The sequence below is a fragment of the Crinia signifera genome, chromosome 11 (genome assembly GCF_055691185.1).
Source record: "Crinia signifera chromosome 11, ASM5569118v1, whole genome shotgun sequence".
Classification (NCBI taxonomy): domain Eukaryota; kingdom Metazoa; phylum Chordata; class Amphibia; order Anura; family Myobatrachidae; genus Crinia; species Crinia signifera.
Window position 1 is genome coordinate 50,588,871 of NC_139227.1, and position 12,995 is coordinate 50,601,865.

General features: G+C 49.3%; 1 protein-coding gene across 2 annotated transcripts in view; it reads right to left on the reverse strand.

Annotated features, from left to right (window-relative positions):
* The window catches only part of FANCA (FA complementation group A), a 102,657-nt gene that overhangs the window by 45,514 nt on the left and 44,148 nt on the right, over window positions 1-12,995 (reverse strand). For both annotated transcript variants that reach the window (XM_083164071.1, XM_083164072.1), the window contains exons 10-17: window positions 3,297-3,363; window positions 2,783-2,895; window positions 2,118-2,194; window positions 1,518-1,659; window positions 922-1,055; window positions 727-837; window positions 547-642; window positions 401-460 (exon numbers count right to left, since the gene is read on the reverse strand). In XM_083164071.1, coding sequence (XP_083020197.1) covers window positions 401-460; window positions 547-642; window positions 727-837; window positions 922-1,055; window positions 1,518-1,659; window positions 2,118-2,194; window positions 2,783-2,895; window positions 3,297-3,363 — 800 coding nt within the window. The remainder of the gene's footprint in view (window positions 1-400; window positions 461-546; window positions 643-726; window positions 838-921; window positions 1,056-1,517; window positions 1,660-2,117; window positions 2,195-2,782; window positions 2,896-3,296; window positions 3,364-12,995) is intronic.

Below are 12,995 nucleotides of genomic sequence, written 5' to 3' on the forward strand. Positions count from 1 at the left end.
CCCTCATACCAGGTGGTAAGTCCTTGGGGAGACAGAGAACCGGTAAGCATACCATGCTCTATGGGAAAGAGGACAGCTATAGGTGAGGCCACATGTGACCAGTTCTAGGCTAGTAATCCCAAATTGTAAGGTTAGCTCGTCACCCCTCACTGCTGACATCAGAACATGCTGTGAGCCTGAAATGGTGAGAGTGACTGGCAGCCATGCTTATCTGCCTTCCAGAGAGATTTTCAAAAGGAGATAATGATCTGTAGGTGGACAGCTGAGAAAAATGCTAAAATGATTTCTTGCAATGTAAATATAAAAGCCATTGTATTGCTGCTGTAGGATCAGCAGTCCATCATGCTTACTAACACAACACAGAATGAGCGAGTAATACATACAGGTTGCTCCACTATACCTGGTCCTTCTCTGATCCTGCAGAAAGGTCCTCATACAAGCCCATATCTTCAATGGAAACCTGACACAGATACACAATGCACACAGTGTGAATGACTATAGAATACACAAACAAACGTAACTACGAGCAAGTTCCAGGGGTGTCACCTTCATGTCTGCAAGTCGGGTCTTGGCCAATGCAATGTACTCCATCAGCAAAGAGCGGAACTTGGTAGGCACAAATGGCGGATGGAGAATATGCACCTGAAGGGATTTGGAAAGCGGTATGGGATTGTGTAGTAACCATAGTTGTGGCTATAAAGAGGATGAGTCCCACAAACATCTCACCTTTAAGTACTGTGGTGATTCATAGGGAACCAGGTCGGAGAGAAACTTTAACAGGAAAACCAGTGACTTTTTGGTGGCTCCATGGTGAGAGCTGGCAGCTCCGAAAGTGCACTAAAATACAGAACAGTTCTGATGTAGAATTCTATCCTGATATCACACAGCAAGAGCCAAACACATAACCCCAAACCTGCTGACCTTGAACCACTCCATGTATGACACAAAGGCGGCAGGACCTTCTAACGCTGCTTGTCGGGCAATGAGGAACGCAGTGATCAAATACTCCAGCTCGTAACTTTCAAAGGCTTGTGACAGGAGACGGCCCAGAAGATCTGGAGCAATGCATGAGCGCATAAGACAAATTGGTGTTTATGAACTTATTCACTAAGAGGTTTATTCTAGTTCATTCTTTCTGACAAAATCCTTCTTAGATGGACAAAACCATGTGCACTGCAGGGGGGCAGATGTAACATGTGCAGATAGAATTAGATTTGGGTGAGTTATTTTGTTTCTGTGCAGGGAAAATACTGACTGCTTTATTTTACACTGCAATATAGATCTCACTTTGAAGAAAAACCCCACCCAAATCTAATTCTCTCTGCACAAGTTACATCTGCCCCACCCGCAGTGCACATGGTTTTGTCCATCTAAGAAGGATTTTGTCAGAAAGAATGAACTAGAATAACCCCCTAAGAGACGTTTCATATCGGCCAAGTTTTGCCCCTACATGAATTATGCTAAAGAGGGACCTCAGATCAGTGTATAAACACCACACGCTATGGCAGAGTCCTCACCTCTCACCAGCTGCTGTGCCTCAGACTGGCAAATAACCAGGCAGGATATGCAGGTTAGGACATGGTGCCAGTTCACCTCCTGAGTGTCTAGGACTCTCTGTATGTGGGAAGTCAGCTTTCCAGGGCTCAGCAAAACAAACAACTATGTGGAAACAAAGTAGAATGTTGGGTAGCACTTCTTACGAAGATTGAGTCCCATACAGATATACAGACGCCATATCACATTAATCAGCAGTCGCTGTGCATCCTAGTCACACTTCATTGTGACTAAGGTGCGTTTTTGTCAAAACGCTAGAAGATTATCACGTGACTTTGCGTGCCAACAGGGGCTGTATGTATGAGGACACATCTGTATGTGTGAGTAAGGACTAGTCTATTCTGGGCGGCTGCCTCACTTGCAATGTCTGTAGGCTAAGAATGTGCTCTCTACAGGATGGGGATACAGGAGCAACAGTAATGTATATATGGAAAGTGCCAAACTCTTACTGGATATTCTACATCCCCTCACCCAGTACCAGTACCCCTGCCGGATGACAGAAGACACAACTCCTCTACGGACTAGAAGCACATAAGTTTGATGAAATGAGATTCTGCACTCACCTTGCGGTACAAATCGGTGAGCAGTTGGCAAGTTTTCACAAAACTCCAATTGCCCTGTAAACGGATAGCATCCGACGCTGTAACAAAGCAGAACAGGAATGCTTCATTAGACAATGATAGACAAGACAGAACTGTTTTAACTATTAACTCTATTTTTTTTTTTCAATGTTCCAAACTCCCCCTAGGTAGTCTCATAGTAACCTATGGCAGATGCCACAAGATGCTCATGGTGATCTCACAGTGCCGCCATTATTACTATAGCTACAACGTATCTGCAATTCATTGTTGGAAATCGGCATTCAGCTCTCATATCTACCAGGAACGTCCTTGTTCCGGCTCACTGTGTGGCACATTCCTTGTCACTAGCCTAAACTATTGTCCCTTCTGTCCGGACTAGGGTGCATTTAATTTATTTTATAACATTTACCAGCAATAGCATGGTTGTCAATGGCAAATGAATGGAGCAGAGACACGCACCAGCCAATCTAGTTGGCTGCGGCATTTCCATATTGATGCGCAGTGGCTGCATTTACATTCCATGGCGGCATTAGTGCAGATCTCTGTATTAGGCCTCGCAACTCTTGCACCTACTATAGGACAATCCTATTGCTGCAGCCAATCAGTAACAATGTACCCTGAAGAGCCCGGTCTGTCATAGAAGATACCTGTAAGCTTTGGCTTGTAGGCGAGAGTCTGAGTCAGCGTGTGGATAAAGAAACATTCCAGGGACTCCGGTATCAGACGAGCTCTGTAGTGGGCAGCTGTATAGGCAATGAACCTGCAGAGGGCAGTCAAACGAGTATATACAGATACATTGTATGTAACACGTAACATCTGCACATTTATATCTCAGAGCAGATACATTGTATGTAACACGTAACATCTGCACATCTATATCTCTCAGAGCAGATACATGGTATGTAACACGTGCACATCTATATCTCTCAGAGCAGATACACTGTATGTAACACGTAACATGTGCATATCTATATCTCACAGTACAGATACATTGTATGTAACACGTAACATGTGCACATCTATATCTCTCAGAGCAGATACCTTGTATGTAACACGTAACATCTGCACATCTATATCTTTCAGAGCAGATACATTGTATGTAACGCGTAACATGTGCACATATGTGTCAGAGCAGATATTACTGTGCAATCACATACATACCAATGTCGCTCAGCTCCTGGCTTGTATGACTGATCGCTTTTAGCTTCAGAGATGGCATCTAGAAGCCCTAAAACGGAACATATCACTCACAGTGAAGGGAAACTGATCAGAGACAGATTATATTTACTAAAGATAGAAAGAGGGATTTTGTACTTACCGTAAAACCTTTTCTCAGAGTCCACAGGTGTCACTGGAGTTACACTGGGGAATAGAAGGCGACCACAGGGAGCATGGGCACTTTAAATATAAAATTAGTGTGACCAACTCCTCCCCTTCTACTTCCCCTCCCAGACAGTCCTAAAGATTGTGCCCGGAAGGGAGCAGGAAGATAAAACACACTTCCGAAGAGGAGATTAAACACCACATAAGATCATTCAATACATAAGTATAGAAGAAAACATAGGTAGAGAAGAACAGTGAGAAAACACTGCAAACAACACATACAGAGTCAACAGACCATGTGTACATAAAAACATACAGTAGTAAACCGTAACAGGGAAAACTCCAAGGTAAGAACCCTGAAAGGTAACCTGCCCTAGTGCTAGGTAGAGAACATCGCTGAGGCGGGCGTAGAGTGACACCTGTGGACTCGGAGAAAAGGATTTATGGTAAGTACTAAATCCCTCTTTCTCCTTCATCCACTAGGTGTCACTGGAGTTACACTGGGGACGTCCCAGAGATTCCAACCCGGGTGGGTGAGCGCTGAGAACCCCGTAATACAATGCGGCCAAACAATGAAGCAGGAGCCGCAAAGGTATCAAACCTGTAAAACCTAACAAATGTTCTACTACCCGACCATGTAGCTGCTCGGCAGAGTTGCTGGAGGGAGACCCCTCGGGCAGCTGCCCAAGAGGGACCCACCGATCTGGTTGAGTGCGCTGTAATGCAAACAGGAGGAGTCCGAGAAGAGGTGACATAGGCCTGACGAATGGTCAGCCGAATCCACCTAGAAAGTGTTTGTTTAGACACTGGCCACCCGCGACGTAATGGGTTGTAAGTGACTAACAGAGCATCAGACTTCCTAATGGGGGACGTGCGAGACACATAGATACGCAGAGCCCTGACAACATCTAGTGATCTTGTCCCCGGCAAGTCCTCTGTGAATGCTGGAACCACAATGGGTTGGTTCAAGTGAAAGGTAGAAAGGACAGACTAGTGCGGAGTTCCGCTCTGTCAGAATGGAACTGAAGGAAGGGGCAACTACAAGAGAGAGCCCCCAGTTCAGATACGAGCCTGGCAGGAGCCAGGGCCAGTAAAAGGACCGCCTCCCACGTTAGATAGCGAAGTTTGTAAGAACTGGAGAACCAAGTCAAGGTCCCAGGGAGCCAATGGAAAAAGGTCTGCACTTCAGGAAGGAAGGACAGTTTATTTTGGAAAAAAAAAAATGGAAAGAGTGGAGACTCAATCCTTCTTGTAGAAAAAGGAGGTCTCGCCTTTTTACACAGGGTCGTGGAAACGCCACGCTGCTCACACCAAACCACATAGGAACGCCAAATGCAGTGATAGTGTGCTGAGGTGACTTCATTACTTGCACGTAGCATAGTAGGTATCACCGCACTAGGAATACCAGCACGCCTTAGGAAGGACCTTTCAGCAGCCACGCCGTCAAATGAAGATGACTTAAATCTGGGAAAATGAAGGGTCCCTGGCTGAGAAGGTTATCCTGAAGAGGCAGGAGCCATGCTGTGCAGTGCTGTCAGATTGGTGTACCAAGACCGACGTGGCCAGTCTGGTGCTATCAGCAGAGCCGTGAGTCCCTCTCTCCGGATGCGTTGAAGAACTCGAAATATCAACTGGAACGGCGGAAAGAGGTACACAAACTGGAAGGGCCACGGAGCGACCAGCGCGCCCACCCCTTCTGCTTGTGGGTCTTGCGTTTGAGCAAAATACCTGGGGAGTTGAAAGTTGTCACCTGAGGACGGCCCCACCAATGGATCAACCTCTGAAAAATCTGAGGTGTAAGCACCATTCTCCCTGATGTACATCCTGTTGACTGAGAAAACCGGCCTCCCAGTTTTCCACTCCGGGTATGAAAATGGCCAACAGGGGTAGAGCGTGAGTCTGCGCCCAAAGCAAGATTCTGCCTACCTCCTTCATGGCTGAACAACTGCAGGTGCCTCCCTGCTTTTTGATGTACGCCACAGCAGTGGAGTTGTTGGACTGGACGTGGATGGCCTTGCCCTGAAGGAGATGTTTTGCCTGGAGAAGGGCGTAATAGACAGCTCTTAGTTCCATAACGTTGATTGAGAGGAGACTCGCCTATCTTGTCCATAACCCCTGGAACTGGTGTTCCAAGGTGACCGCACCCCAACCCCGGAGGCTGGCATCCGTAGTGAGGAGGGTCCAATCGCAAACAGTTTTCCTTACTGGAAGTTGGTGGTGTTGAGCCACCACAGTAAGAACAGATGAGCTCGAGAGGATAGGGTCACCATCTGTTGTAGGTGAAGGTGAGGTCCTGACCACTGTTGGAGAAGCTACAGCTGAAAAGGGCGAGAGTGGAACCGCCCGTACTGTATGGCCTCGAAAGTGGAGACAATCTTCCCCAGGAGCCTGGTACAAAGGTGAACTTGACACCAGTCTGCGACGTGGAACAAGCCTGACCAAGGCCTGTAAGGATTGGATCTTGTCGGATCATAAAAAGACTTTCATCTGGACTGTGTCCAGGATCAACCCTAAAAACAAAAGACGCTGATCTGGTTAAAGCTGCGACTTTTCGAAGTTGAGGATCCACCCATGGGATATGAGGGTTCTCTGAGTGAGAAGAATGTTCTCCAGCAGGGTCTCTCGAGAAGCAGAAGGTCGCCCGGAAAAGATATGATTGTCACACCTTGAGTGCGGAGAACCTCCATCATTACCGCCATAACCTTGGTGAAAATCCGAGGTGCTGACGAGAGGCCAAATGGTAGTGCCTGGAACTGCCAGTGATGATCCTTCACCACAAAACCACCGTTAATATCAACTTGCAGTCAGAGATGTCCTTAAGGGTGGTGGCCCCAGGGACCGGGAGGACCATCTTTTTTGACAGCGGTGACACAGATAATCCACCGAAGGGGGTATCTCTACCCTTTTTCTGCCTTCTGGCAGTAAGGGGTAATTTAATAAAAACCTGCGAGGGGTTGGAAAAACGTTTGTCTGGGTGACTCCAGGCCTCCCTAACATGGTCATCTTATGCTTCCGCAGTGGGGAAGTTGGATGACTGTTTTTGCTTTTCCCCAAAAAGGGAGGGTCGGCTAGGAGTATCCACTCCATCCATCACATTACAAGCAACTTTGACCATGTCAATTAAATCCTCAATCCCCTGAGAGGGGATTGTGTGTCAAAAGCCAGCACTTCCTCTTCCTCAGGGGGTGCAAATTCACCCTCTTCTAATTCTGGCATGTCATCAGAATCAGGGGAGTCCACCTGTTGTGGAGGGGCCCTCTTCCTTTGCAAAAGGGGGAGGTTTGAGGAGAATGGGCGAGATTCAGATTGCCCTGGAGTCAAAGCTCTAGTGAGGCTTTGTACCGCAGAGGCTATGGGGCCCATTTATCAAACTATATTTGCGGCTATATCCCCGAAAACGCACGTTTAGCCGCAAATATTAACTATCTCCTAAATGTATCAAAGGGGGACCGCAGCAGGGATCTCTGATCCCTGCTGCGATCCTCCCTGCAGCGCCGACGGCCGCATCCCCCATAGGTTTCTATGGGGGATGCGAAGCTGCCCGATGTTAATCGGGCAGCCCGGCATCACAGCCCTGGGCTATCGCCATTCTGATATGGCGATAGCCCATTGTAGCCTATGGCTACACTTCGCACTGCCCGAGCAGGGCAGTGCGGTCAGAGAGGTCGGCGGGGGTCAGTGCATAACCGCGCATGCGCTGACCTCCCGGCTTCCGGGTTAGGGCTTCGCAGGGACGGTCCCTGCGCCCTTATTATTGATACATTGCCCCGATATGATCGCATTTTACAATGCGATCCTGGGTGGTAATATTCCGCCCAGATCGCATTGTAAAATGCGATCTTGATAAATGCGCCCCTAAATCACTCTGCTGGCTTCTAGATGTCTGCCTATCTTTCTGAGACTCTGAGAGTTCAGAAGATAAACGTGACATGACATCTGTGAGCTGTGTAGCCCAGAAAGGTGGTCCACTGGGGTGGACAATGCATTTATCACAGTATAAAATCCCCTCTGAGGAATGTGTAAATTTAGAAGTACACTTTTTACAAGCAATTCTCTTGGAGCTTCCCCCTGCCATAACTGACAATTATAAGTCACACAGAGCAATCTACACACTACCACACACCCAAGGGAGAGTAGGTATAGAAGATCTAGATAGAAACACTGGATGGGAAAGACAGTGAAAGAGAGAAGCTGCCACAGGGTCTAAACAGCGCTATGGTATATATAATCAGGGAGCGCTATAGCCCTAATGTTTAACACAGCCCAACTGTCTACATCTAGCTCTAAACCCCCACTGTAACTCACAGACCGGGTAGAGCTGTAGCAGGACGGTCACCAGAAGAGTAGGGATGTTGTAACATGCAGCCTTGGGAGAGCGTGAAAGCTTAACACAGAGCCTCCAGCAGCATGTTCAGCATCGCCAAGTACAAAGAAAATGGTCGCTGGATGCACCCTGTAACGCTGGGGACAGCCGGGGCTGCTGGGAGCACTGCACGGTAACTCCATCCCCCTCCCGGCAGCTCCTTCTCCATGGTGCCAGATTTAAATAAATCCTCTGCTTTAGTCGCCTTTTAAGTGCCCTGACCTCCGCTGCTAACAGCGAGGCAGGGTATACTCACAGAGCTGCAGTACTGCCGTCTGCGTTGTGGCTGGGGGAGGATCGCGGCGCACGCCTTGGTGAGTGGCGCCCGTTTCATCTCCAGAGATGGTGGCCAGGTAGCTGGGCGCAAAGCGCAGCAGCAGCCGGCACCCTCCTGCAGGCTTCCCACGTCGCAGGCAGATAGTAGCAGCAACTATCTGCCTGTCCTTAATGTAAAAAACTTGCTGCTTTAGTCTATATATATAAAAATGCCCAGGAGTGAGCACGTGTGACCTGCTCCCTTGCGGGCCCAATCTAAGATTGCCTGGGAGTGGAAGTAGAAGGGTGGAGTTGGCCACACTAATTTTAAGTGCCCATGCTCCCTGTGGTCTCCTTCTATTTCCCAGTGTAACTCCAGTGACACCTAGTGGATGAAGGAAAAATGGAGATATTTCCCATAGCAACCAAACAGATTCTAGCTGCTATCTTCCAAAGGGTGCTAGATAATGCTAAGTAAAATCTGATTGGTAGCTATGGGCAAAATCTCCACTTCTACAAATCTGAACTTCAATAATTATACCCCAGATAATATAGGTCCACAAAAACCCTACACTACAGCTGCTGGTACACTGGGCTGGGTCTGTTGTACACAGTAACATGTGCGCTGGTCTGGTGTGTGCGTGTTTATATATGTGTGTGTGTGTGTGTGTGTGTGTGTGTGTCACTATGCCCAAACCTGCTAAAATTACACATCTGATACGGATACTGTTAAGCACCGTACTCTCTAAAGAACTTGGTGAGTACACACTAAACAAAAACTTTGAATAAGATGAAAACGTTGCCTGGATGGTAGAATGTGTAATAAGGACATTCAAGAAAATAAAAAAGGAGAGTTATGGTAGACCTACCTTTGTTAACTCCCTTTCCTTGAAGTCCATGGGAACCACAGGGGACATCGGGGTTGTAGGTGGATCCAGGGGGTCCGAGGCACCAATCAGCGAAGCTTTCAACGTTTTCCCAGGATGCCCGGGCCCTCTCCCCTACAGCCCCGCCTCCAGGCTCATCCAGCCAGTTTTTAGTAACAAGCCGTAAGCAGGAAGCGGAGAGAAGAGAAAGACAGGAGGCACACATACCCATAGACTCGTACAAACCTAAGAGTTAACATGAGCCAAATATGGTCATTACCGGTCACATAATGATAATACCACTCCTAGGGATACCTCAGTAGCAAATTAAAGGGAGGGCGCCCTGTGGTTCCCATGGACTTCAAGGAAAGGGAGTTAACAAAGGTAGGTCTACCATAACTCTCCTTTTCCTTTTCAGGGTCCATGGGTCCCACAGGGGACATCGGGGATGTCACAAGCCGTATATTCAAGGGAGGGTATTTGCCTGAGGTGCCAGAAGAACCCGACGACCAAAGGAAGCATCCTGGGAGGCGAACGTGTAAAAAGCATAAAATCTGGTGAAAGTATGGACAGATGACCACGTTGCAGCCTTGCACAGTTGTTCGGCAGAAGCTCCTCTGCTTGCTGCCCAAGAAGGACCAACCGCTCTGGTAGAATGTGCTTTGATTGATACAGGGATAGGTAACTTTGCCTGTTGATACACTTGATGGATGGCCATACGAATCCAGCGGGCAATGGTCTGCTTCGAGGCAGGCCAGCCTTTTTTGTGAAAACCGTACAGTACAAAAAGAGAGTCGGATTTCCTGACTGCTCTGGTACGTTCCACATATGTAGTCAGAGCCCTGACTACATCCAGAAGACGCTCCTGCTGGGTTAGATTTTCAGACGTAAAGGCCGGAACCACTATTTCCTGATTCAGATGGAACCTGGAAACGACCTTAGGGAGGTGTGACGGTTTGGTTCTCAGGACCGCCCTATCCGCATGGAAGATAAGGAAAGGAGGTTTCCAGGACAGGGCCGAAAGATCAGAAACCCTCCTAGCCGATGAAATCGCGGGGAGAAAGACCGTCTTAATCGTAAGCCACTTAAGATCCACTGAGTGTAAGGGCTCAAAAGGAGGCTTAGTCAATGCCTGCAATACTAACGTAAGGTCCCAAGGCATGGTAGGAGGAGTATATGGCGGCTGCACATGTAGTACTCCTTGAAAGAAAGTGCGGACATCTGGCAGAAGCGCAATTTTCCTTTGGAACCAGACCGACAGGGCTGAAACCTGGACTTTTAATGATGCCAGCCTCAGTCCCATATCTAGGCCTTTCTGCAGGAAAGCCAAGATCCTGGCTATCTTAAAGACTTTAGGATTGTACTTTTTCAAAGTACACCAAGAGAAAAACGTGTGCCAAATCCGGTAGTAGATTCTGGACGACGATGGTTTACGTGCCTGAATCATAGTCCTAGCCACTCTAGAGGAAAACCCTTTCTGTTTCAGTAAGGTAGTTTCAAGCGCCACGCCGTCAAAGACAGGCGCTGAGGATCCGGGTGCAGGCAGGGGCCCTGGGACAACAGATCCTTCCGAGATGGCAACGGAATGTGTGGCAGGTGTGACATTTGTAACAAGTCCACAAACCAAGGCCTGCGTGGCCAAAATGGGGCTATCAAGATCAGATTCCCGCGTTCCACTTTGAATTTCCTGATGATCCTTGGGATCATATTGACTGGAGGGAAAACGTACGGGAGATGAAATCTCCATGGAACTGTGAGAGCGTCTGAGAAGTCGGCTAGAGGATCCCTTGTTCTGGAGCCGAACCTCTCCACCTTGCGGTTGTGCCTGGACGCCATGAGATCCACGTCCGGCACGCCCCAACTGTCTGTCAGAGAGGCAAAGACCTCCGGATGGAGAGACCACTCCCCCGGATGAATGTCCTGACGGCTCAGGAAGTCTGCTTCCCAGTTCAGGACACCCGGGATGAAGACAGCTGAAAGTGCCAGTAGATTGTGTTCCGCCCACAACAGAATCCTGGAGACTTCCCGCAGGGCCGCCACGCTGCGGGTGCCCCCTTGGCGGTTTATGTACGCCACCGTCGTGGCGTTGTCGGACCGGACCTGTACTGGTTTGCCCTGTATCAGGTCCCTTGCTCCGAGAAGCGCGTTGTACGCTGCCCTCAATTCCAGAACGTTTATAGACAGCCTGGATTCCTGCACTGTCCATACGCCTTGCAAGGACTGGGATCCTACTACCGCTCCCCAGCCTCGCAAACTGGCGTCGGTTGTGAGGACTAGCCATTCGGTGAACCAGAATGGTCGGCCTGACGACAGGTGCAGCGGGAGTAGCCACCACTGGAGAGACTCCCTGACTTCCTGAGTGAGTTGGAAGGAGGTGGTCCTGATATGCTGGGTCAGACCGTCCCACCTCTTCAAAATGAGACCCTGAAGAGGGCGAGAGTGGAACTGGGCCCACTCGACCATGTCGAAAGTGGACACCATCCGACCTAGAATTTTCATTGCCCAATGAACTGTGACTCGTGGGCTGGCGAGAAACTTGCAAATGTGCTGGTGTAAGGCAGCACCTTTGTCCTGTGGAAGAAAGAGCCGGAGGTCCTTGGTGTCCAGAAGAGCTCCCAGGTGCAGCATGCGTTGCGAAGGAAGCAGGGTGGACTTTTCCCAGTTCAGGAGCCACCCGTGGTCCTGTAAGGTCGTAATTGTCGTCTGCAGGTGCGACAGGAGAATGTCTGGCGACTTCGCCACCAGCAAGAGGTCGTCTAAGTAAGGGAACACCCGAATGCCCTGCTGGTGTAAGAGCGAGGCCATAACTGCCATGACCTTCGTGAATATCCTTGGGGCAGTGGCCAGTCCAAAAGGCAGAGCCCTGAATTGAAAGTGCCTGTGTAGAATGGCGAACCTCAGGTACTTTTGGTGCGCTGGGAGGATGGGGACATGTAAGTATGCATCCCGAATGTCCAGGGACACCATGTAATCCCCAGCCTCCAGCGCCAAGATTATTGATCTCAACGTTTCCATTCTGAACTTGGACACCCTGACTGACTTGTTGAGCGCCTTCAAGTTCAGAATGGGTCTGAATGTCCCGTTTTGTTTTGGGACCAGAAAGAGTGTTGAGTAAAACCCCTGTCCTCTTTGGTGTGTAGGAACGGGGACAATAACCTGAGAGCGTAACAGGGACTGCAGAATTCTTTGCAGGTGATCTGCTTTCACAGGATCGTGCGGGAGGCCTGTACAAAAGAATTTCTTGGGAGGTGTCCTTTTGAAAGAAATGGAGTAACCCCGAGACACCACTTCCCTCACCCAGGCGTCCTTTGTCGTGGACAGCCACCGTTGGGAGAAGAGAAGGAGTCTGCCTCCCACCTGGGGCTCTCCCTGTGGGAGGCCCGCCCCGTCATGCGGAAGGCTTGTCAGGCTTGTTTGGGGCCTGTCTGGCGGCCCAGGCCTTCTTTGGTTTTGCCTTACCAGGTTTGCGGGAGGGGGAAGGCTTCGTAAAGGGCTGACCTCTGGCCTTGCCCTGTGGACGAAAGGACCGAAAGGCAGGCCTAGACTTCTGGGGAAGAGCCGTTGGGAGGCAAGCAGTCTTGGCCGCCGCCAGAGAGGCTACTATTTTATTAAGTTCCTCTCCGAAAAGAGTCTCACCCTTAAAGGGTAGTAACTCCAGGGTCTTCTTGGACTCTAAGTCCACTTTCCAGGGCCGGAGCCAGAGGATGCGGCGTGCTAGTACAGAACTAGCTGAGGCCTTGGCTGCTAGTGTGCCAGCATCCGACATGGCGTCCATTATATAGTAAGCTGCTTGCTTGATATGGGAGATACACATTTTGGCATCCTCAGATGCATCCACTGTAAGCTCCTCCTCCAAGGTCTGAACCCACGGAAGGATGGCTTTAGCTGCCCAAGTAGCCGCTATAGTAGGCCGTTGAACTGCGCCAGAGTAGGCAAAGGTGGCTTTAAGAGCCTGTTCCAGACGCCTGTCAGTTTGGTCTCCTAGATTGGATCCAGATGACACAGGCAGGACCGATGGCTTTACCAGTCTGGTAACATGGGGATCCACTGAGG